The sequence below is a fragment of the Ranitomeya variabilis genome, chromosome 4 (assembly GCF_051348905.1).
Source record: "Ranitomeya variabilis isolate aRanVar5 chromosome 4, aRanVar5.hap1, whole genome shotgun sequence".
Taxonomy (NCBI): Eukaryota; Metazoa; Chordata; class Amphibia; order Anura; family Dendrobatidae; genus Ranitomeya; species Ranitomeya variabilis.
Genome location: NC_135235.1, coordinates 536,657,151 through 536,681,885, shown reverse-complemented (window position 1 = coordinate 536,681,885; position 24,735 = coordinate 536,657,151). Strand labels below are relative to the sequence as shown.

At 41.9% G+C, this 24,735-nt stretch overlaps 1 protein-coding gene across 1 annotated transcript; it reads left to right on the top strand.

The window, feature by feature from the left end:
* Nucleotides 1–904: 904 nt before the first annotated feature.
* On the top strand, nucleotides 905–9,925 carry LOC143768111 (keratin, type I cuticular Ha5-like). The gene is made up of 4 exons (XM_077256799.1): nucleotides 905–1,006; nucleotides 1,184–1,345; nucleotides 1,747–1,872; nucleotides 9,692–9,925. The coding sequence occupies exons 1-4, from the start codon at nucleotides 914–916 to the stop codon at nucleotides 9,923–9,925; spliced, it is 615 nt and encodes a 204-aa protein (XP_077112914.1). The 5' UTR covers nucleotides 905–913.
* The last annotated feature ends 14,810 nt before the right edge of the window (nucleotides 9,926–24,735 follow it).

Sequence of the window (24,735 nt, the reverse complement as noted above, 5' to 3'; positions counted from 1 at the left end):
CTTATACAAACCCTTATGTGGCTCCAACAGCTTCGTTCAGTTACAATTTTGTCATTGTGAGTTGACACTTACAGATGTACTGTAGTATTTCTAAGTTGAATGGCGTATGACAGTGATGCCCTATTGTTATGACCAACTCAGGTCTTGGCACTAGCCTAACAAAGGACAGTGAGGATTTCAAGAATGGCCATATTAAGATACATAAATTTTACAGGCACTCACAACTCCTTAAAGGGGTTGCCCAGGACTTTAGCATTGATGGCCTATCCTTTGGATAGGTTATCACTGTCTGGTGCGGGAGGGATAACTAGGAACCTCGCCGATTAGCTGTTCCCAGTGTCGGCAAGAACTGCTCACTTATTGAGCTGTACAGCACAGCTCCGTCGCCTGTATAGTGGCCGAGGCTGAGTACTGAAAATCTGCAACCTATTCAAATCAATAGGGGGTGGATGTGAAGTAACTGGCCATGGCCATTATTTCATTTATAGAGCTGTGCAGCTCTGTAACTGAGAAGTTCCAGCTGACTCCAGGAACATAGACAGGAATGATAGACAGAGGTGTTGGGTGTAACATGCCCACCGATCCGACACTGATGACCTAGCCTAATCATAGTCTATCAGTATTAAAGTCCCAGATAACCCCTTCTATCTGTTGTCAGAAACCTGATGGGAGTTTGCCAGTTAGGGATCTACACAGTTTAATTAATCCAATGTCAGTTCCCCATCTTAGGTCTATAGTTATGTATCATTGAGATAGAGTATCTGGTCACTTGCAACAATCTGGTTATGATGTTGAGATCCTATGACATTATTCTTTGGACTTCACAATAATTGTTAACTTCCTTTAAAGCTATGAGGCGGAGGTAATGATAAGGACTAGAGCTGAAGAGAAGATATCCAATCACCATGCATTGATGGCAAACATTAATATGGAAAGTCAGGCTTTGGATTCGCTAATTCAATACCTAGAGGAAGAACTTCTTCACGTAAAGAAAACAAGTCAAGAGGTAAAAAACAAAAAATCTTATCTATGTTGACTAAGGTTTTTTAGTCCATAAGCATTTGAAACTTTAAAAAAAGAAAATAGATAGAAACCTAATTCAGTAGGATGAAATGTTTTTTTTTTATTATCTATTAAAAATGATCCCACAGAACTTATCAGCATTATTTTGATGATCTTGCAGGAGATAAATTCTCTTCAAACTCAGCTAGGAACCAGGGTCAATGTGGAAGTAGAGCCTGCTCCTTCCATAGATCTAAATGCAGCTTTGTCAGAGATTCGAAATGAGTATGAAACCCTGATGGAGAGGAACCTGCATGATATTGAGATGCTGTTCCATGAAAAGGTAAGTTAATAATCAGGAACATAAAGCTCTTGGGCCCCAGTTCAAAAGTTTAACAGGGTCCCACATGCCTAACGCAGATGCCTTCACATGTAGCAGAGGAACTTTTAAGACACCTTTAGTAACAAGGCCACAGCTAACTATTTACATCCTGCTATGTAGATTTTGGCCTACTCTTAGGATAGCCTATCAATATTTCATCAGTAGTGATCTGACCCACAAAACATCCACTTTAGTATGGTTAAACTATAGAACCAGTTATAGCTGCATTTGCAGATGAGATGCTGTGCCTGGATGAATGTTTAATGGGTGTGTGACAGTGCTATGATTCTGATGAATGGCTTTGAACCCAGATGTTTGTCCTTAACCTCAAGAAAGACTTGAATTTCTGTTTTATTCTCTAGATCTGTGAACTGTCTCTAGAAGTATCTTCTAACATTGAACGACTCCAGCTATCCAGTAATGAGCTGACAGAGTTGAAGCTTTGTGTCCACATACTAGAGGCAGAACTTAACAAACAACTAAGCCTGGTAAGTTTTGGATTTTATATGGTACTAGCTGTACTACCCGGCTTCGCCCGGGGTAATAACTGCTGTTAGCAAAATAGAATGTGTTAACAAAAATTTATTCTGCACAAAAAAACCACAAAACAAATAGATAGAAATGTAATTATTAAAAGGCAAAAACTAAGCTAATAGAAGCATTTTACAACATATATTTCAACACCAGAGATATTCCACACAGATTTAACTAAATTGGCCAAGTAATGTGAAGTAATCTTCTACTACTTATTCGTTTTGATAAACGACATTCTTAGTTTTTCCTTCAGGTGCAAAGACAAACAGATTTTTGGCTGTTCCAACTCTTGAACAAGCCACATAAAGTTGACCATGAGAAAAGCATGGAGATTGTAAATCTAAGCTAGCTGAAGAGCCCGGCGTTGCCTGGGCATAGTAAATATCTGTGGTTAGTTATAGCACCTCACTTCTCTTATTTTCCCATCACGCCTCTCATTTTCCCCATCACATCTTTCATTTTCCCCCTCACATCTCTCATTTTCTCCCTCACACCTCTCATTTTCCCCCTCACTCCTCTTATTTTCCCCCTCACTCCTCTCATTCCCCCCTAACACTTGTCATTTCGACCTCACATCTGTCATTTTCTGATCACTCCACTATTTTCCCTCACTCCTCTCATTTTGCACTCACACCTTTTCATTTTCACCTCACACCTCTCATTTTCACCTCAATATATACATGTTTGTCATCTCCCTTATATATATAGTATACACCTGTATGTCATCTCCTGTATATAGTATATACCTGTATGTCATCTCCCCTGTATATAGTATATACCTGCTGTGTGTCATCTCCCCTGTATATAGTATATACCTGTATGTCATCTCCTCCTATATATAGTATATACCTGTATGTAATCTCCTCCTGTATATAGTATATACCTGTGTGTCATCTCACCTATATATAGTATATATCTGTGTGTCATCTCCTCCTGTATATAGTATATACCTGTATGTCATCTCCTCCTATACATAGCATATACCTGTATGTCATCTCCTCCTGTATATACTATATACCTGTAGGTAATCTGCTCCTGTATATAGTATATACCTGTGTGTCATCTCCTTCTGTATAAAGTATATACCTGTATGTCATCTCCTGCTGTATGTAGTATGTACCTGTATGTCATCTCCTCCTCTATATAGTATATACCTGTGTGTCATCTCTCCTGTATATAGTATATATCTGTGTGTCATCTCCTCCTGCATATAGTATATACCTGTGTGTCATCTCCCCTGTAAATAGTATATACCTGTGTGTCATCTCCTCCTGTATATAGTATATATCTGTATGTCATCTCCTCCTGTATTAGACCTCGTTCACACGTTATTTGGTCAGTATTTTTACCTCAGTATTTGTAAGCTAAATTGGCAGCCTGATAAATCCCCAGCCAACAGTAAGCCCACCCCCTGGCAGTATGTATTAGCTCACACATACACATAATAGACAGGTCATGTGACTGACAGCTGCCAGATTCCTATATGGTACATTTGTTGCTCTTGTAGTTTGTCAGCTTATTAATCAGATTTTTATTTTTGAAGGATAATACCAGACTTGTGTGTGTTTTAGGGCGAGTTTCGTGTGTCAAGTTGTGTGTGTTGAGTTGCGTGTGGCGACATGCATGTAGCGACTTTTGTGAGATGAGTTTTGTGTGGCGACATGCGTGTAGCAATTTTTTGTGTGTCGAGTTGCATGTGACAGGTTAGTGTAGCAAGTTGTGTGCAGCAAGTTTTGCGCATGGCGAGTTTTGCGCGTGGCGAGTTTTATGTGTGGTGCCTTTTGAGTATGTGCAAGTTTTGTGCGAGGCAACTTTTGCATGTGTTGCAACTTTTGTGCATGTGGCAATTTTTCCGCGCATGCAAGTTTTGCGTGTGGCGAGTTTTCCATGAGGTGAGTTTTGCACGTGTGGCGAGTTTTGCATGTGGAGAGTTTTGCGCGTGGCGAGTTTTGAGCGGCGACTTTTGTGTTTCAACTTTTATGTGGCGAGGTTGGTGTATGTGTGGTGAAATGTGCGCTGAGGGTGGTATATGTGTTCGAGCACGTGGTAGTGTGTGGCGCATTTTGTGTGTGTGTTCATATCCCCATGGTGGTGTGGTGATTATCCCATGTCGGGGCCCCACCTTAGCAACTGTACAGTATATACTCTTTGGCACCATCGCTCTCATTCTTTAAGTCCTCCTTGTTCACATCTGGCAGCTGTTAATTTGCCTCTAACACTTTTCCTTTCATTTTTTCCCCATTATGTAGATAGGGGCAAAATTGTTTGGTGAATTGGAAAGCGCGGGGTTAAAATTTCACCTCACAACATAGCTTTGACGCTCTCGGGGTCCAGACGTGTGACTGTGCAAAATTTTGTGCCTGTAGCTGCGACGCCTCCAACACTTTTCCTTTCACTTTTTCCCCATTATGTAGATAGGGGCAAAATTGTTTGGTGAACTGGAAAGTGCGGGGTTAAAATTTCACCTCATAACATAGCCTATGACGCTCTCGGGGTCCAGACGTGTGACTGTGCAAACTTTTGTGGCTGTAGCTGCGACGGTTCAGATGCCAATCCTGGACATACATACACACATACATACACACATTCAGCTTTATATATTAGACTAGTTGAAGAGCCCGGCGTTGCCTGGGCATAGTAAATATCTGTGGTTAGTTATAGCACCTCACTTCTCTTATTTTCCCATCACGCCTCTCATTTTCCCCATCACATCTTTCATTTTCCCCCTCACATCTCTCATTTTCTCCCTCACACCTCTCATTTTCCCCCTCGCTCCTCTTATTTTCCCCCTCACTCCTCTCATTCCACCCTAACACTTGTCATTTCGACCTCACATCTGTCATTTTCCGATCACTCCACTATTTTCCCTCACTCCTCTCATTTTGCACTCACACCTTTTCATTTTCACCTCACACCTCTCATTTTCACCTCAGTATATACATGTTTGTCATCTCCCTTATATATAGTATACACCTGTATGTCATCTCCTGTATATAGTATATACCTGTATGTCATCTCCCCTGTATATAGTATATACCTGCTGTGTGTCATCTCCCCTGTATATAGTATATACCTGTATGTCATCTCCTCCTATATATAGTATATACCTGTATGTAATCTCCTCCTGTATATAGTATATACCTGTGTGTCATCTCACCTATATATAGTATATATCTGTGTGTCATCTCCTCCTGTATATAGTATATACCTGGATGTCATCTCCTCCTATACATAGCATATACCTGTATGTCATCTCCTCCTGTATATACTATATACCTGTAGGTAATCTGCTCCTGTATATAGTATATACCTGTGTGTCATCTCCTCCTGTATATAGTATATACCTGTATGTCATCTCCTGTATGTAGTATGTACCTGTATGTCATCTCCTCTATATAGTATATACCTGTGTGTCATCTCTCCTGTATATAGTATATATCTGTGTGTCATCTCCTCCTGTATATAGTATATACCTGTGTGTCATCTCCCCTGTAAATGGTATATACCTGTGTGTCATCTCCTCCTGTATATAGTATATATCTGTATGTCATCTCCTCCTGTATTAGACCTCGTTCACACGTTATTTGGTCAGTATTTTTACCTCAGTATTTGTAAGCTAAATTGGCAGCCTGATAAATACCCAGCCAACAGGAAGCCCACCCCCCTGGCAGTATATATTAGCTCACACATAAACATAATAGACTGGTCATGTGACTGACAGCTGCCGGATTCCTATATGGTACATTTGTTGCTCTTGTAGTTTGTCAGCTTATTAATCAGATTTTTATTTTTGAAGGATAATACCAGACTTGTGTGTGTTTTAGGGCGAGTTTCGTGTGTCAAGTTGTGTGTGTTGAGTTGCGTGTGGCGACATGCATGTAGCGACTTTTGTGAGATGAGTTTTGTGTGGCGACATGCGTGTAGCAATTTTTTGTGTGTCGAGTTGCATGTGACAGGTTAGTGTAGCAAGTTGTGTGCAGCAAGTTTTGCGCATGGCGAGTTTTGCGCGTGGCGAGTTTTATGTGTGGTGCCTTTTGAGTATGTGCAAGTTTTGTGCGAGGCAACTTTTGCATGTGTTGCAACTTTTGTGCATGTGGCAATTTTTCCGCGCATGCAAGTTTTGCGTGTGGCGAGTTTTCCATGAGGTGAGTTTTGCACGTGTGGCGAGTTTTGCATGTGGAGAGTTTTGCGCGTGGCGAGTTTTGAGCGGCGACTTTTGTGTTTCAACTTTTATGTGGCGAGGTTGGTGTATGTGTGGTGAAATGTGCGCTGAGGGTGGTATATGTGTTCGAGCACGTGGTAGTGTGTGGCGCATTTTGTGTGTGTGTTCATATCCCCATGGTGGTGTGGTGATTATCCCATGTCGGGGCCCCACCTTAGCAACTGTACAGTATATACTCTTTGGCACCATCGCTCTCATTCTTTAAGTCCTCCTTGTTCACATCTGGCAGCTGTTAATTTGCCTCTAACACTTTTCCTTTCATTTTTTCCCCATTATGTAGATAGGGGCAAAATTGTTTGGTGAATTGGAAAGCGCGGGGTTAAAATTTCACCTCACAACATAGCTTTGACGCTCTCGGGGTCCAGACGTGTGACTGTGCAAAATTTTGTGCCTGTAGCTGCGACGCCTCCAACACTTTTCCTTTCACTTTTTCCCCATTATGTAGATAGGGGCAAAATTGTTTGGTGAACTGGAAAGTGCGGGGTTAAAATTTCACCTCATAACATAGCCTATGACGCTCTCGGGGTCCAGACGTGTGACTGTGCAAACTTTTGTGGCTGTAGCTGCGACGGTTCAGATGCCAATCCTGGACATACATACACACATACATACACACATTCAGCTTTATATATTAGACTAGTTGAAGAGCCCGGCGTTGCCTGGGCATAGTAAATATCTGTGGTTAGTTATAGCACCTCACTTCTCTTATTTTCCCATCACGCCTCTCATTTTCCCCATCACATCTTTCATTTTCCCCCTCACATCTCTCATTTTCTCCCTCACACCTCTCATTTTCCCCCTCGCTCCTCTTATTTTCCCCCTCACTCCTCTCATTCCACCCTAACACTTGTCATTTCGACCTCACATCTGTCATTTTCCGATCACTCCACTATTTTCCCTCACTCCTCTCATTTTGCACTCACACCTTTTCATTTTCACCTCACACCTCTCATTTTCACCTCAGTATATACATGTTTGTCATCTCCCTTATATATAGTATACACCTGTATGTCATCTCCTGTATATAGTATATACCTGTATGTCATCTCCCCTGTATATAGTATATACCTGCTGTGTGTCATCTCCCCTGTATATAGTATATACCTGTATGTCATCTCCTCCTATATATAGTATATACCTGTATGTAATCTCCTCCTGTATATAGTATATACCTGTGTGTCATCTCACCTATATATAGTATATATCTGTGTGTCATCTCCTCCTGTATATAGTATATACCTGGATGTCATCTCCTCCTATACATAGCATATACCTGTATGTCATCTCCTCCTGTATATACTATATACCTGTAGGTAATCTGCTCCTGTATATAGTATATACCTGTGTGTCATCTCCTCCTGTATATAGTATATACCTGTATGTCATCTCCTGTATGTAGTATGTACCTGTATGTCATCTCCTCTATATAGTATATACCTGTGTGTCATCTCTCCTGTATATAGTATATATCTGTGTGTCATCTCCTCCTGTATATAGTATATACCTGTGTGTCATCTCCCCTGTAAATGGTATATACCTGTGTGTCATCTCCTCCTGTATATAGTATATATCTGTATGTCATCTCCTCCTGTATTAGACCTCGTTCACACGTTATTTGGTCAGTATTTTTACCTCAGTATTTGTAAGCTAAATTGGCAGCCTGATAAATACCCAGCCAACAGGAAGCCCACCCCCCTGGCAGTATATATTAGCTCACACATAAACATAATAGACTGGTCATGTGACTGACAGCTGCCGGATTCCTATATGGTACATTTGTTGCTCTTGTAGTTTGTCAGCTTATTAATCAGATTTTTATTTTTGAAGGATAATACCAGACTTGTGTGTGTTTTAGGGCGAGTTTCGTGTGTCAAGTTGTGTGTGTTGAGTTGCGTGTGGCGACATGCATGTAGCGACTTTTGTGAGATGAGTTTTGTGTGGCGACATGCGTGTAGCAACTTTTTGTGTGTCGAGTTGCATGTGACAGGTTAGTGTAGCAAGTTGTGTGCAGCAAGTTTTGCGCATGGCGAGTTTTGCGCGTGGCGAGTTTTATGTGTGGTGTGTTTTGAGTATGTGCAAGTTTTGTGTGAGGCAACTTTTGCATGTGTTGCAACTTTTGTGCATGTGGCAATTTTTCCGCATGTGCAAGTTTTGCGTGTGGCGAGTTTTCCATGAGGTGAGTTTTGCACGTGTGGCGAGTTTTGCATGTGGAGAGTTTTGCGCGTGGCGAGTTTTGAGCGGCGACTTTTGTGTTTCGACTTTTATGTGGCGAGGTTGGTGTATGTGTGGTGAAATGTGCGCTGAGGGTGGTATATGTGTTCGAGCACGTGGTAGTGTGTGGCGCATTTTGTGTGTGTGTTCATATCCCTGTGGTGGTGTGGTGATTATCCCATGTCGGGGCCCCACCTTAGCAACTGTACGGTATATACTCTTTGGCGCCATCGCTCTCATTCTTTAAGTCCCCCTTGTTCACATCTGGCAGCTGTTAATTTGCCTCCAACACTTTTCCTTTCATTTTTTCCCCATTATGTAGATAGGGGCAAAATTGTTTGGTGAATTGGAAAGCGCGGGGTTAAAATTTCACCTCACAACATAGCTTTGACGCTCTCGGGGTCCAGACGTGTGACTGTGCAAAATTTTGTGCCTGTAGCTGCGACGCCTCCAACACTTTTCCTTTCACTTTTTCCCCATTATGTAGATAGGGGCAAAATTGTTTGGTGAATTGGAAAGCGCGGGGTTAAAATTTCACCTCACAACATAGCCTATGACGCTCTCGGGGTCCAGACGTGTGACTGTGCAAAATTTTGTGGCTGTAGCTGCGACGGTTCAGATGCCAATCCTGGACATACATACACACATACATACATACACACACACACACATTCAGCTTTATATATTAGATTTATATTTATCCTAAACTGGTCTCATTCTTGAAACAATTGCAAGGAATAATCTAGTAGAGGGCTTCTCAATCTTCTGTGTCCTTACCAGCCAGAACATGATGATGTTTAGAACTCATCATTGGTCATAGGTAGAGCTAAGAGAACTGTTTTAAATGCAAATTCTCTAGTTTTCCTAAATTTTCCCAAGAAATTAATTTTGCAGTGAATTAATTGTCGTAAAATAAACGTACTCTAAAGCCTCCAATTGCCCTGCAAAGATATGTATGATGTTATTCTCTCTTATTTGAACACAAATTGTCCTCACTGCTGTGCTTTCACACATTATCTGCATAGCTTTTTCATTGTTTCAAAACTTCTGTAAGAAACTCACCTGTGCACACCCAAGGTCAATAGGCTCCATCTCTGGCTGATTAAATCTTCTGCAATGTGTAAAACAGTGGCGGCCTTTTTAGGAATCGTAAATTGTTCAAATTTGCTGGAATCAGTGAATTCCTAAAAGTTCAGCACTAATTTGTATTGAATCAATTCACCCATCTGTAGTCATAGAGCATGTCAAAGTAAATTAAATATTCAGGCAATTTGTTTATGTGCCAAATGTGTCATCCATAGCCCACATGCTGCTCATCAATATGACCTCTTTTCATACAGGTATCAGCCCATGAGTCTACACTGGCAGAGATACATGAACACTATGGATCCTACCTCAGTTATTTGCAGGGTTTGATCAATAGATATGAATCTCATTTAGCTGAAATCCAATCTAAGCTCAAACAACTTGCCAATGAGTACAATGTCAACCTGGATATGAAAATCTCTCTGGAAAAGGAAATAGATGCATACAAACATCTACTGCAAGAACTTGACAATTTGTATGTATTATGAGCTTTAGACTATTCATATTACGGTATATTATCTTATATAGGGGCACATTTATAAGTTCTGCCTAATTTATAGTGTAAACCGAGTCAAGACAGCGCTGAAGGGAAGCTGTAATCAGAAACTAACATTGTTTAAATCAGGTTTTTGTTTCACATGTATTTAAAAAAATCAATTTTTCCTTTCCATACCAATATCTTTATTAAAAAAAATTATAACCTTGCAATTTTCACACTGATCACTTAAGGTTTTTTTAAACTCATACTTCTGATAATGCAGGATCCACCAATCACAATTGGCGATGTTACAACTCCCACTCCCTTCATAATGACGTTTTCAGTCACTTCATCACAAAAGATATGGTCAGGGTCCAACCTTTGTGACTATTTACATGTATTGTTTTTTTAAACAGAAACCTAGAGTGTAAAAAAAAGTTCCACTGGACAGCATGAAAGTTGCAGGATTTTTTTTAAAAAATACAGATTGTAATATGTAAAAAAATGCCCCAAAAAACCCCAACAACAACAACAAAAATGTATTATTATTATTATGTATATTTACATAATGGGTCTGTTTTTGATGATAGATTGCCTTGAAAAGGTGTCAATTTTATCACATCTATTCATCCTTGGTCACACATCTAATTTTCATCACCTCTTTGTTGCTTTTTTAGACTTTTTTTGTCAAAATTTTGGATTACGTTCCCATTCCCATTCGAGCTAAGGACCTCCTTTGTGTAGCTTGATGCCTAAACTATCTAAAACACAAGATGTACTTCAGAATTTTGGCTTAAGTTAAATGTTAAATTAATTAAATGTTAAAGGGGTATTCTCAAGTTGTCTCTTGAACCTCACAAAGAAATCTAATCTCCTTATTTCTTGGTTTCTGGTAGGGTGGGCTCTACTTCTGGTGAGCAGAGTTGTAGTTTTAGTTGGGCTTGTCCTGAATTCAAATTGTTATCACTGTATTTATATATTATTATTATTATTTATATAGCACCATTAATTCCATGGTGCTGTACATGTGAAAAGGGGTTACACACAGGGTTATAGATATTGTTAACAGTAAACAAATTTACAATGATAGACTGGTACAGAGGGGAGAGGACCCTATCTTTGCGGACTTACATTCTTCGGGATAATGGGGAAGAGACAGGAGGTCGGTGTGCTGCAGCACTGGTGGTGGTGAGGTGGCAGCTGTCGTGGTGGTGAGGCGGCAGCTCTGGTGGTGGTGAGGCGGTAGCTCTGGTGGTTAATGTGGCGGCAGCTCTGGCGGTGGCGAGGTGGCAGCTCGGGTGGATGGTGGGGCGGCAGCTCGGGTGGTTGGTGAGGCGTCAGAATGGTTATTGCAGGCTGTAGGCTTTCCTGAAGAGACGGGTTTTCAGGTTCCGTCTGAAGGATCCGAGGGTGGTGGATAATCAGACGTGTTGAGGCGTGGAATTCCAGAGGATGGGAGATATTTGGGAGAAAGTGTGGAGGAGAGAAGGAGGTCTTGGGAGGATCGAAGAGTACGTGAGGGAAGATAGTGGGAGATTAGTTCAGAGATATAGGGAGGGGACAGGTTGTGGATGACTTTGTAGATTAGTGTTAGTAGTTTGAACTGGATTCTTTGGGGAATTGGGAGCCAGTGGAGGGATTTGCAGAGGGGTGAAGCAGGGGAGTAGCGAGGAGGGAGGTGGATTAGCCGAGCAGGGATGACAGGGCATTTAAACAAACACCAAGGCTTCAAACAAAGAGAGCTAAGCCATGATTAGGAGAATTGCTCTGAAAGTTTCAGGCCTGGTGTTTTTACAAGTTTTGTAACAGTAGTTTGTCAGGAGCAGAAAAGGAGGGAGGTGAGCAGATAACTGCTGTATAGAAATTAGGCTACGTTCACATTTGCGGTCAGCGCCGCAGCGTCGCCGCATGCGTCATGCGCCCCTATATTTAACATGGGGGCGCATGGACATGCGTTGTGCTGCGTTTTGCGCCGCATGGCCGCAAGCGTTGGACGCAAGAAACGCTTCAAGTTGCATTTTTTTTGCGTCCAACTTTCGGCCAAAAAGGACGCATGCGGTGCAAAACGCAGCGTTTTAGCGTGCGTTTTGCCGCGTTTTTGTTTGCGTTGTGCGCTGCGGCGCCGACGCTGCGGCGCACAACACAAATGTGAACGTAGCCTTAATCCGCTGTAGAGAAGTGGCTGGGATATAAGGAGTGAACCTCTTTCTTAGATTGTAAAGACTGCACAGGCTAGGGTTAGGGCAGGCACTAGTGACCAAGCTTTATGGAAAAGAATTGTTCACTATGAAAGATAAAAGTTCTTATTGGGGAGAATGACAGCAGATAGAAAACGTAAGACAATTGCAAACTTGCTAATTTTCATGCTATCTAACTAATTAAAGCAATTTAATAACTTGAGAATACCCCTTTAAATCTGCCCAACTGTGTCTCTGTAAGTAGAACATTTTAAGTTGTTATTGTGCTGATTGGTTTGTTGTTATCTTTTGGGTAATTGTGGAGTACTATATTAGGCAATTTTGCAATATATTTGGAGCCAAACTCATTATCAACCAGGAAATTTTTCTTTGCCTACTCTTTGATTCCTTGACTTGATTTTGGCTAAATGTGATATGTGACTCTTTGATGGGGCTGATGGACATATTTTAGTCCTCCACATCAAACAACAACTAATTTAGAGCTTGTGGTATGCTGTAAATGTTAGATTTAGATACCTATCGTCATACCTATTTTTTCTATGCAGCGCTTCAACACTTCATTACATTGAAGAAAGTGATGGTAAGTGGAAATATTCCCAACAGCCCTATGACAATCTTATACAACAGAACAAAATTCATTTTTCAACCAGTAATGAAAGATTGACCACATGTGGCATCAAGGAACAATTTGCCATTTGTAAATGTTTTGAAACCGAAGAACAGTTCTTTTGCATAAACATCACATCAAAAATTGAAATCCAAAGCTTTTCTAAAAAAAAAAGCCACCCATCATAACCAGCCGTTGTTGGATTGCATAAATTCATAAGTTTCTTTAAATGAAAACTATGTTAGAAACTATTGATTTTTAGAACCTGTCAAGAAATGTGTCCACCAATATATTTTATTGCACATTTGGCAAATTTCATAGCCATGAACCATCATAGTGTACATTCCTTACAATTCCAACCAGTAAATCCTTGGAAATGATGCCCTATAAGAGGTATGAAGTCTTGGAACATATTGTGTCAACCAATAGGTTTATTGTCTTCTAGGAATTCATCTTGGAAAGTGACAGAAGTGGATGACCGGTTTTGGTGTGAAATTGATGAAGATACATCAGAACAAATATCGTATGAGTGGAAATAATAAACTTACTTTCAGGACTTCCTCTTCCACATCTTAATTTACTTACCTTTCTGTTTGGTTTAGTATGTGACACACATAATACTGGAGATACACAGTCATTTATCTTAACAATGTTTTCTCCACAACTCAGCCTCTGGTCATAGGTTAGGGATGGGTTATGGTGAGAAAATCTGATGTATCGTAGCTATTTAGATACAGGTCCTCTCTTGTACAGTATAACCTCTAGTCAACCCATGTTGTCTTTAGTGCCTGTCCACCACAGGTTACATGACATCTGGTACCCAGAAATATGTCCAAATGTACGTGATCAGTGGCTAACCACCCTAACTACCACTCAAGAATATAAGTCATTGTGTGTCCTTAGGACAGGTCTTCTTATTGATGAAACCTTTTCAGGAACACCTTCATATTTAATTGTTACATATATGTTAATATGTACATAAGTGTTGTATTAATTATTATATATGTACAAAATGTATATATTTTTGACTTGTAAATATTTCCTAGCTATTTTTTTATTGATCTTCTAGAATGAGTATTTATAATAATGAAACATTTTTGATGCACCCATAAAGGTGGCCATACACATTATATGAACATCAGTTGAGCCTGATGGTTTCGTCAGGACTGGTAGATCATTTAATCTGTATGGAAGTGTCCCAAATTTTACCTTGATGGCAGATGTCAAGACAAAGAAGATTGGTCATGTTGAATATCAACAGGCTTCTTCTTTTGTTCTCAATAGAGATACTGTAAGTCCCGGCAATAGATGTCTGGTGGTGGCTTATTCTTCTCTTTACCACAAGATCACATGTCCTCTCTACCAAGTCAACTGTACGTATGTCTGGTGTGGTCAGAATGAAAAGCTGTCAGCCTCACAAAAGTTATCAGCTACCCAATGTTTGCTTGGCCATCTGGAGAGAACTGATGACACATCTATTAAAGGGGTTGCACGGGATTAGGAAAACATGGGTACTATCTTCAAAAAACAGCATCACATTTGTCCATCTGTTTCTTTCTGTTATTAAAAGTGTTGTGTTCATATTAATAAAAAAACATTTTGTGTATTGCAACCTTATCCTATTCATCTGCAAACCTAGAAATATTCCTTGTCCCACCATGCTATCCAATCTTTTCTCAGCATATATGGAATTCCTATGGTTCCGAATTGATTTGAATATGCTTTATAATGATTCCATTCTTCCTTGCATGCCTAATATAATAGAAACAAAACAAATAAAATGACTAGCCGAAATATACAAGCACCTGAAGACGAATTTTTGCCATGATTCTGTTCTAGACTGATAGACACACAGATAGACGGTTAATGGTAAGTGACAGAAAGAATGAATAATATTGGATCGGTTCTTGTTTGTTCAAAGCTGGCCATACACATGCTATATTTTTTGGGGATTAAAAAAGCTTATGTTTTCATTAAAATTATACTCAAAGCAAAGCTGGAAAATATTGTAGGCCAAATGAAAGCCTAGTTATACCAATGTCAATGGAGAGGTGGCTCAGGCAAGCAAGCGTGGCTCTCTCCACTAATTTGTATGGGAGTTCTTAAACAACCAAACGTGTATGCAGAACCCCTACAGAAGTCAATGGCGAGAACCATGCATGTGTGGCTACTTCTCATGGCACCATACAGGGTAAGGGAACCCCCATCTTTCAAGATAGGTGTTGGTTCCAGTGGAGTTGGAAATGTATGAGCAGATATCTCCATTACCAATGGTGAATATGATATTTGGAATTGCTTAGTCCTTAATCTATTATTGGGGCTACTCCAATCCTCTAATATTGAAAACTGACCATGTCAGACATATTGCACAGCGGCATTCTGCAGCACATTGTTAAAGGGGTTGTCTCATTTTATTAAATGGGTAACATTGCAAAGTGCTTGTAAAAACAGTCATTTTTGTTAGTTACCACTTTTTTAAAATCTAAGAATGGAATGATTTTTAACTTTTTAGCTTACTGCTCATTGCTGAAATCTCAGGTCATGGTCACCTCTGCTGCTAGGGGCCAGTTTCCTAGGCAGGGAGGGTGGCCTTGCAAACTGTATAATGTGAAAACCCCTTTAAGTGCTCCTGTGCAATATCAAGGGCCTCTCTGTGATTTTTTCCTAAAATAAAACATGTATATGGCTACCTTTAATAGGGTTTCCACCTTTCAACAATTATAATGCGCTGAAATGTATCCTATGTCCTGTAATTGGTTAAAGTTGTTTGAAGGTGAATAGTTATAACTTATAATGTATTGGTTATTAATGGTGAGTGAGAGGTAGGAAAGTGTACTGGCATGGAGGAATGTGTCATCTCATTACTGCCCAGGTGTCCCTTTAGATCTGGTGTCATTTTAATAGTCATTTGACTATTCCCATGCAGTCATTTTGTAGGGCCTGACACCAGGCTTACATAATATGCAGTACCCATATTATATTATTTTCTAGACCATTGAGAAACTGAGATAATCATGAATTTTTCAAGCGTGTTTCTTGAGATGTTTTTCTTCTAATATTTCTGTTTCTGTTCTGTATATTTCACTTGCATAATAAACCTTTAACCAACTCTTACATTGTTTACCGTTATTCATTTTCTATTTTATCGTCAGCAAATCATCGAATCCCATACAGAGTTGCCAATTAGATTTTTTTTTCTAGACATATTAAAAATTCACGGACAGACAGTATTTTTATGGACACATTGGAAAACAATAATAAACCATTCATTATGATTTTAAGCGATACATATTAATAATAATTTTATTGATACAGCACCAACATATTCCGCAGCACTTTAAAATTAAGTAAAGACATGTACAGACAGTAAAACCATCACAAAGTAACACATGATTAAACATTTATAGGAGAGTGAGGGTGTTGCCCAAAAGCTAACAATCTAAAAGGAGATTGAGGGGACACAATAGATAAAAAGTGCTTGTCATATATGGTCCATCAATCATTATATATAGGGCATTTCAAATAAGCTGCATGAGCCCGTCACCAGCCAGTATTTATCCAAGTATAGTCACCAAGTGCTATGGAGGGCATGGAGGTTGTGGAGACAGATGAATAAGAGAGATCAGTTTCTGAGGAAAATTTAGAAAGAGGGAACAGGCAAGAGTTACGTAAGAGAAGTGAGGTGATAGGTCTGTCTAAAGAGATGTGTTTTTAAAGCACACTTAAAAATATGGGGGCTAGGTGTCACAACTCTGTTGTCGGGTGTCCTGAGGCCATGGGCTCCTTCCCTCTCCATAACACTAGGGGCACCCTAGCTCAATCTGTTCCCCAAACTACTTCTGATGGTAAAGGCTCCGAGGCCTACTTTGCTTTAGATACTGAATCCGCCCTCAGTCTGTACCCTTCACCCACCAACCAGACTGACGAGGTAATATAAGCAGGGATAAAGGAAAATATCAGAAGGATGGTGCAAAAAGAAAAGGAGAAGGAGGGGGAATAGCACACAACCAAAACCTAGCAACAATCTCAGATAAATCCATCAAATGCCTTCTCAAACAATAAACAACAAACCATCATCTCCTAAACCATGCTGCATGAAGCTAGCTCTGGCAATGAGTGCTTGCCAGGGCCCAGAATATAAAGGAGAGTGGCCAACAGTGAACAGCTGAGAGCCTTAATGCAGGAAAGCTTTAAAGAGCTCTTAACTGAATAGATCAACCCGTGCACTGCTAAAAGAGTACTGCAGTGTTTAATATGAAAGTGAAATGCTTCTAAACAGTGCAGGAGTGGAAGTCAGAGGCTGCAGTCTTCTGGATCCTTTCTGTTGTGGTAAAGCTGTGACAGTACCCCCTTCTATGAGTGACCTCAGGGTGTGCCACATGAAAAGACCAAATCGACCTGGCCACATGGACACCAGATGCTGGTACCCACATCCTCTCTTCAGGACCGTATCCCTTCCAGTGTACCAGATACTGAAGTGATTGCCAAACTAAGCAAGAATCAATGATCTTAGCTATTTGAAATTACAAATTTCCATCCGCAATGACTGGAGAAGGCGGTAACATAGTAACATAGTTATTAAGGTTGAAGGAAGACTTTAAGTCCATCTAGTTCAACCCATAGCCTAACCTAACATGCCCTAACATGTTGATCCAGAGGAAGGTAAAAAAAACCCACGTGGCAAAGAGTAAGCTCCACATTGGGGAAAAAAATTCCTTCCCGACTCCACATACGGCAATCAGACTAGTTCCCTGGATCAACACCCTATCAAGGAATCTAGTATATATAACCTGTAACATTATACTTTTCAAGAAAGGCATCCAGTCCCCTCTTAAACTTAATTAATGAATCACTCATTACAACATCATACGGCAGAGAGTTCCATAGTCTCATTGCTCTTACAGTAAAGAATTTGCGTCTGTTATTATGCTTAAACCTTCTTTCCTCCAGACATAGAGGATGCCCCCTTGTCCCTGTCTCAGGTCTATGATTAAAAAGATCATCAGAAAGGTCTTTGTACTGTCCCCTCATATATATAAACATTAAAATAAGATCACCTCTTAGCCTTCGTTTTTCCAAACTAAATAGCCCCAAGTGTAATAACCTATCTTGGTATTGCAGACCCCCCAGTCCTCTAATAACCTTGGTCGCTCTTCTCTGCACCCGCTCTAGTTCAGCTATGTCTTTCTTATACACCGGAGACCAGAACTGTACACAGTATTCTAAGTGTGGTCGAACTAGTGACTTGTATAGAGGTAAAATTATGTTCTCCTTATGAGCATCTATGCCTCTTTTAATGCATCCCATTATTTTATTTGCCTTTGTTGCAGCTGCCTGACACTGGCCACTAAATGTGAGTTTGTCATCCACCCATACTCCCAGGTCTTTTTCATTGATGGTTTTGCCCAGAGTTTTAGAATTAAGCCTATAGGTATACATCTTATTACTTCTACCCAAGTGCATGACCTTACATTTATCCCCCTTAAAGCTCATTTGCCATTTATCAGCCCAAGCTTCTAGTTTGCATAAATCATCCTGTAATATAAAATTGACCTTCTCTGTATTGATTATCCTGCAGAGTTTAGTGTCATCTGCAAGTATTGAAATTCTACTCTGTATGCCCCCTACAAGATCCTTAATAAAAATGTTAAAAAGAAGAGGGCCCAATACTGACCCCTGTGGTACCCCCCTGCTAACCGCGACCCAGTCTGAGTGTGCTCCATTAATAACCACCCTTTGTTTCCTATCCATGAGCCAGCTCTTAACTCACTTACACATATTTTCCCCTATCCCCATTATTCTCATGTTATGTATGAACCTTTTGTGTGGCACCGTATCAAAAGCTTTTGAAAAGTCCATATACACTACGTCCACTGGGTTCCCTTGGTCCAGTCCAGAACTTACCTCTTCTTAGAAATTGATCAGATTAGTCTGACAGGAACAGTCCCTAGTAAACCCATGTTGGTATTGGGTCATGAGGTTATTCCTCTTCAGATACTCCAGTATAGCATCCCTTAGAATGTCCTCCAAGATTTTACCCACAGTAGAGGTTAAGCTTACTGGTCTATAATTTCCGAGTTCAGTTTTTGTCCCTTTTTTGAATATTGGCACCACACTTGCTATATGTCAGTCCTGTGGTACAGACCCTGTTATTATGGAGTCTTTAAAGATTAAAAATAATGGTCTATCAATGACACAAGGACACAACATATTTTTTTAGTAGAGATCGATGAAACATATTATGAATCCTAAAAATGGGTGGCAAAGCAAGGTGGAATGCTACGGGATTGACGACAATCTTATAAGGACCGATGAACCTGGGACCCAGTTTTCCAAGAGGTTACCATCAACTTAATGTTCCTTGAGGACAGAGCTGCCACTAGGAATTTCAGTGAACAAATAATACTACATACAAGGAATAAATACTGCCACACCATGACCAGACAACATATCACCATCACAGTGACCGAATAATACCACATACAAGGAATAAATACCACCGCACCATGACCAGACAACATATTGCCACCACATAGTGACCTATTGTTGAGCATTCCGATACTGCAAATATCGGGTATCGGACGATATTCGCTGTATCGGAATTCCGATACCGAGTTCCGATATTTTTGTGATATCGGAAATCGGAATCAGAAGTTCCTATAAGTTCCCAGGCGTGTGCGGTGCGTATGGTTCCCAGGGTCTGGAGGAGAGGAGACTATCCTTCAGGCCCTGGGATCCATATTCATGTAAAAAATAAAGAATAAAAATAAAAAATATGGATATATTCACCCCTCCGACAGACCCTGGACCTCAGCGGTGCAACCGGCAGCCTCTGTTCCTAAGAATGCAGTGAGTGTAGGACCTGCGATGACGTCGCGGTCTTGTGATTGGTCGCGTGACCGCTCATGTGACTGCGACGTCATCGAAGGTCCTTCACTCACTGCATTCTTAGGAACGGAGGCAGACGCTTGCACCGGTGAGAGCCAGGGTCCGTCGGAGGGGTGAGTATATCCATATTTTTTATTCTTTATTTTTTACATGAATATGGATCCCAGGGCCTGAAGGAGAGTTTCCTCTCCTTCAGACCCTGGGAACCATCCAGGATAGCTTCCGATATTTGTGTCCCATTGACTTGTATTGGTATCGGGTATCGGTATTGGCGATATCCGATATTTTTTGGATATCGGCTGATCCAATCCGATACCGATACTTTTGAATATCGGAAGGTATTGCTCAACACTACCTATAATACGACATACAAGGAATAAATACCACCACTTATTACACACATAGTGACCGGATACTACAATATTGATCAGTAATAAAAAAATACTAATATCACCATAAGTGTCACCATTAGTATGCAGTGTTTGTCTCCATTCTGCCCCATGATCCTGTCCCATCTGTCTCCATCCTGCCCCATGATCCTGCACCATCTGTCTCTATCCTGCCCCATATCTCTATCCTGCCCCATGATCCTGCACCATGTATCTCCATCCTGCCCCATAATTTTGCACCAGGTAATACAGTGATCAATAGTGACATTATAAACAGGAGCTCTGTATATATAGTGTCAGTGTACAAGTTATACAGTGATCAGTGACATTATACACAGAAGCTCTGTATACAGTGTTAGTGTACAGGTAATACAGTTATCAATAGTGACATTATACACAGGAGCTCTGTATATATAGTGTCAGTGTACAAGTCATACAGTGATCACCAGTGACATTATACACAGAAGATTTGTATACAGTGTCAGTGTACAGGTTATACAGTGATCACTGGTGATCTGTTTTCATTTTGCGCCATCTGTCTCCATCCTGCCCCATCTGTCTCCATCCTGCCCCATCTGTCCCGTGATCCTGCCACATCAGTCCCATGATCCTGCCTCATCTGTCCTATGATCCTGCTCCATGATCTGTCTCCATTGTATTCATCCATCCTGCCCCATGATCCTACATCATCTGTCTCCATCAGGGCCGGACTGGGACTAAAATTCAGCCCTGGCATTTGAAGTTACACAGGCCCACTTGTCACATGGTGACTGTATAATATCTTTGTACACTTGTAGGCAGGGCCGGTTTTAGGCAAAGTGGGGCCCTAGGCAAAGTTTAAAATGGGTCCCCAAATGCTAACATATTGCACATCACACAGAAGCCTTTCTGTTGTATTTACGTGCGCTGAGTTCAGGCCGCTAAACGAGTTTGATCGACAATACTGAAGTTGTTCAACGCTTGTTTCCCGGCCTCTTTCCACCAGCTGAGGAATAATGATGAGACAGAACGATCACTAATAGATCACCATACAGTATCATGTTTTCAGCAGCACATCTACAGTTTACACTGGCAATGTGCTGCTGACAACAAGGCTTTTTGTTCCAGCAAAAACAATCCGAATATGCAGCATTTTACTTGTTTAGTAAAATACACCCCATAGTCCTCCATATATTATAATGTGCTCCATAGTCCTCCATATAGTATAATACACTCCCTATAGTCCTCCATATATTAAAATACACTGCTCAGTCCTCCACATAGTATAATACACTCCTCATAGTCCTCCATATAGCATAATACAATCCTCATAGTCCTCCATATAGCATAATACAATCCTCATAGTGCTCCATATAGTATAATGCACCGCCACAGTCATCCATGTAGTACAATTCACTTCCCATAGTATAATGCACCCCATAGTTCTTCATATAGTATAACGTATTCCCCATAGTCCTCGATACAGTATAATGCAGCCCACATATAGTATAATGCAGCCACCCCAGAGTATAATGCAGCCACCCCAGAGTATAATGCAGCCACCCCAGAGTATAATGCAGCCACCCCAGAGTATAATGCAGCCACCCCAGAGTATAATGCAGCCACCCCAGAGTATGTAACCCCCATAGAATATAATACAGCCCACCTCCCCATAATATATAATGTAGCCCCCCATAGAATATAATGCAGCCCCCCATAGTATATAACGCAGCCTCCCCCATAGAATATAATATACCCCCACAATAGTATATAACACAGCCACATAGTACATAACATGGCCTCCCCCATAGAATATAATATACTCCCCATAGTATATAGCAAAGCCCGCATATTATATAGCACAAACCGCATAGTATGCAGCACAGCCTGCATACTATAGCACAGCTCGCGTAGTAGATAACACAGCCCACACAGCAGTATTCAGCACAGACCACACAGTAGTATACAGCACAGACCACACAGTAGTATACAGCACAGCCCACGTAGAAGTATACAGCACAGTCCACACAGTAGTATACAGCACAGCCCACAGAGTAATATATACAGCACAGCCCACAAAGTAATATATACAGCACAGCCCACAAAGTAATATATACAGCACAGCCCACAGAGAACTATATACAGCACAGCCCACAGAGAACTATATACAGCACAGCCCACAGAGAACTATATAAAGCACAGCCCAGAGTACTATATACAGCACAGCCCAGAGTACTATATAAAGCACAGCCCAGAGAGTACTATATAGAGCACAGCCCAGAGAGTACTATATACAGCACAGCCCAGAGAGTACTATATACAGCACAGCCCACAGAGTACTATATACAGCACAGCCCACAGAGTACTATATACAGCACAGCCCACAGAGTACTATACACAGCACAGCCCACAGAGTACTATATACAGCACAGCCCACAGAGTACTATATACAGCACAGCCCACAGAGTACTATATACAGCACAGCCCACAGAGTACTATATACAGCACAGCCCACAGAGAACTATATACAGCACACAGTAGTATACAGCACAGAGCACAGCCCACAGAGAACTATATACAGCCCACAGTAGTATACAGCACAGAGCACAGCCCACAGAGAACTATATACAGCACAGAGCACAGCCCACAGAGAACTATATACAGCCCACAGTAGCATACAGCACAGAGCACAGCCCACAGATAACTATATACAGCCCACAGTAGTATACAGCACAGAGCACAGCCCACAGAGAGCTATATACAGCCCACAGCAGTATACAGCACAGAGCACAGCCCACAGAGAACTATATACAGCCCCCAGTAGTATACAGCAGAGCACAGCCCACAGAGAACTATATACAGCCCACAGCAGTATACAGCACAGAGCACAGCCCACAGAGAACTATATACAGCCCACAGCAGTATACAGCACAGAGCACAGCCCACAGAGAACTATATATAGCACAGAGCACACAGTAGTATACAGCACAGAGCACAGCCCACAGAGAGCTATATACAGCCCACAGCAGTATACAGCACAGAGCACAGCCCACAGAGAACTATATACAGCCCACAGTAGTATACAGTACAGAGCACAGCCCACAGAGAGCTATATACAGCCCACAGCAGTATACAGCACAGAGCACAGCCCACAGAGAACTATATACAGCCGACAGTAGTATACAGCACAGAGCACAGCCCACAGAGAACTATATACAGCCCACAGCAGTATACAGCACAGAGCACAGCCCACAGAGAACTATATACAGCCCACAGTAGTATACAGCACAGAGCACAGCCCACAGAGAGCTATATACAGCCCACAGCAGTATACAGCACAGAGCACAGCCCACAGAGACCTATATACAGCCCACAGCAGTATACAGCACAGAGCACAGCCCACAGAGAACTATATACAGCCCACAGTAGTATACAGCACAGAGCACAGCCCACAGAGAACTATATACAGCCCACAGCAGTATACAGCACAGAGCACAGCCCACAGAGAACTATATACAGCCCACAGCAGTATACAGCACAGAGCACAGCCCACAGAGAACTATATACAGCCCACATCTCTTCTCTTCCTCCCCTCACCTCCTCCGAGAATGGCCCCACAGTCCAGAAAAAAAAAAACTCTCCTCACCTCTCCTCGTGCCCAGCGTTGCTTCCTGGTTCCTGCTCCTGTCTCAGCAGCTGCAGTCTGCCCGGGACACAGCAGGTGCGCGATGATATGACATCATCGCGCACCCGCAGTGTCAGAGGCAGAGCGGGGAATGATGGGAGAGGAGCGTCTGTAGACGCTCTCTCCTCCATCATTGCATTCAACTGTACCGGCGTCTATACGCCGGTATAGTTGAATGCGACGGCGGGGGGCGGCGGATTGAGCGGCCCACCACTGGCACCGGCCCTTCTGGCATTTGCCAGAAGTGCCCTATGGCCAGTCCGGCCCTGGTCTCCATCCTGCCCCATGATCCTGTCCCATCTGTCTCCATCCTGCCCCATGATCCTGTCCCATGATCCTGTCCCATCTGTCTCCATCCTGCCTTACGATTTTGCACCATCTGTCTCTATCCTGCCCCATGTTCCTGCACCATGTGTCTCCATCCTGCCCCATGATCCTGCACCATGTGTCTCCATCCTGCCTCATCTATCTCCATCCAGTCCCATCTGTCTCCATAACTCCCTGACTGGCGTATGGGGCCCGATGAGCAGAGGTGGCTTGCATCGGGCCCCATCTCTTCAGCTCACCGGGCCCCAGCGGCAGGATTCTGCTGGTGCAGTAACTAAACCTGTGTTTGAGAAGCGGGTTCACTTAAACTCTTTTGCCATGTGGGCCCGCACAACAATACTCAGAAGCTGCCAGCCAATAGGAGGCTGGCAGCTGACGTCAGCGTGCACGTCGCTGGCGCAGCCTGCGAGTCCATGCTTGAAATGCCTGGGGTGGAGGACGGCGCTGGATCATGGACAGGTAAGGAGAAAGCATTTTTTTTAATTATTTTTATTGAAAGGAGAAAGCCGCAATGTATTTGGGCGACAGGATGGAGCCACACGGAACATGTGTCTCCTTCCTGCCTCGTGATCCTGCACCATTTGACATGGTGCAGGATGGAGACACATGATGCAGGATTGTGGGGCAGGATGGAGACAGATAGGGCACGATGGAGACACATGGTGCAGGATGGAGACATGGGACAGGATAGAGACAGATGGTGCAGGATCATGGGCAGGATGGAGACATGGGGCAGGAGGGAGACAA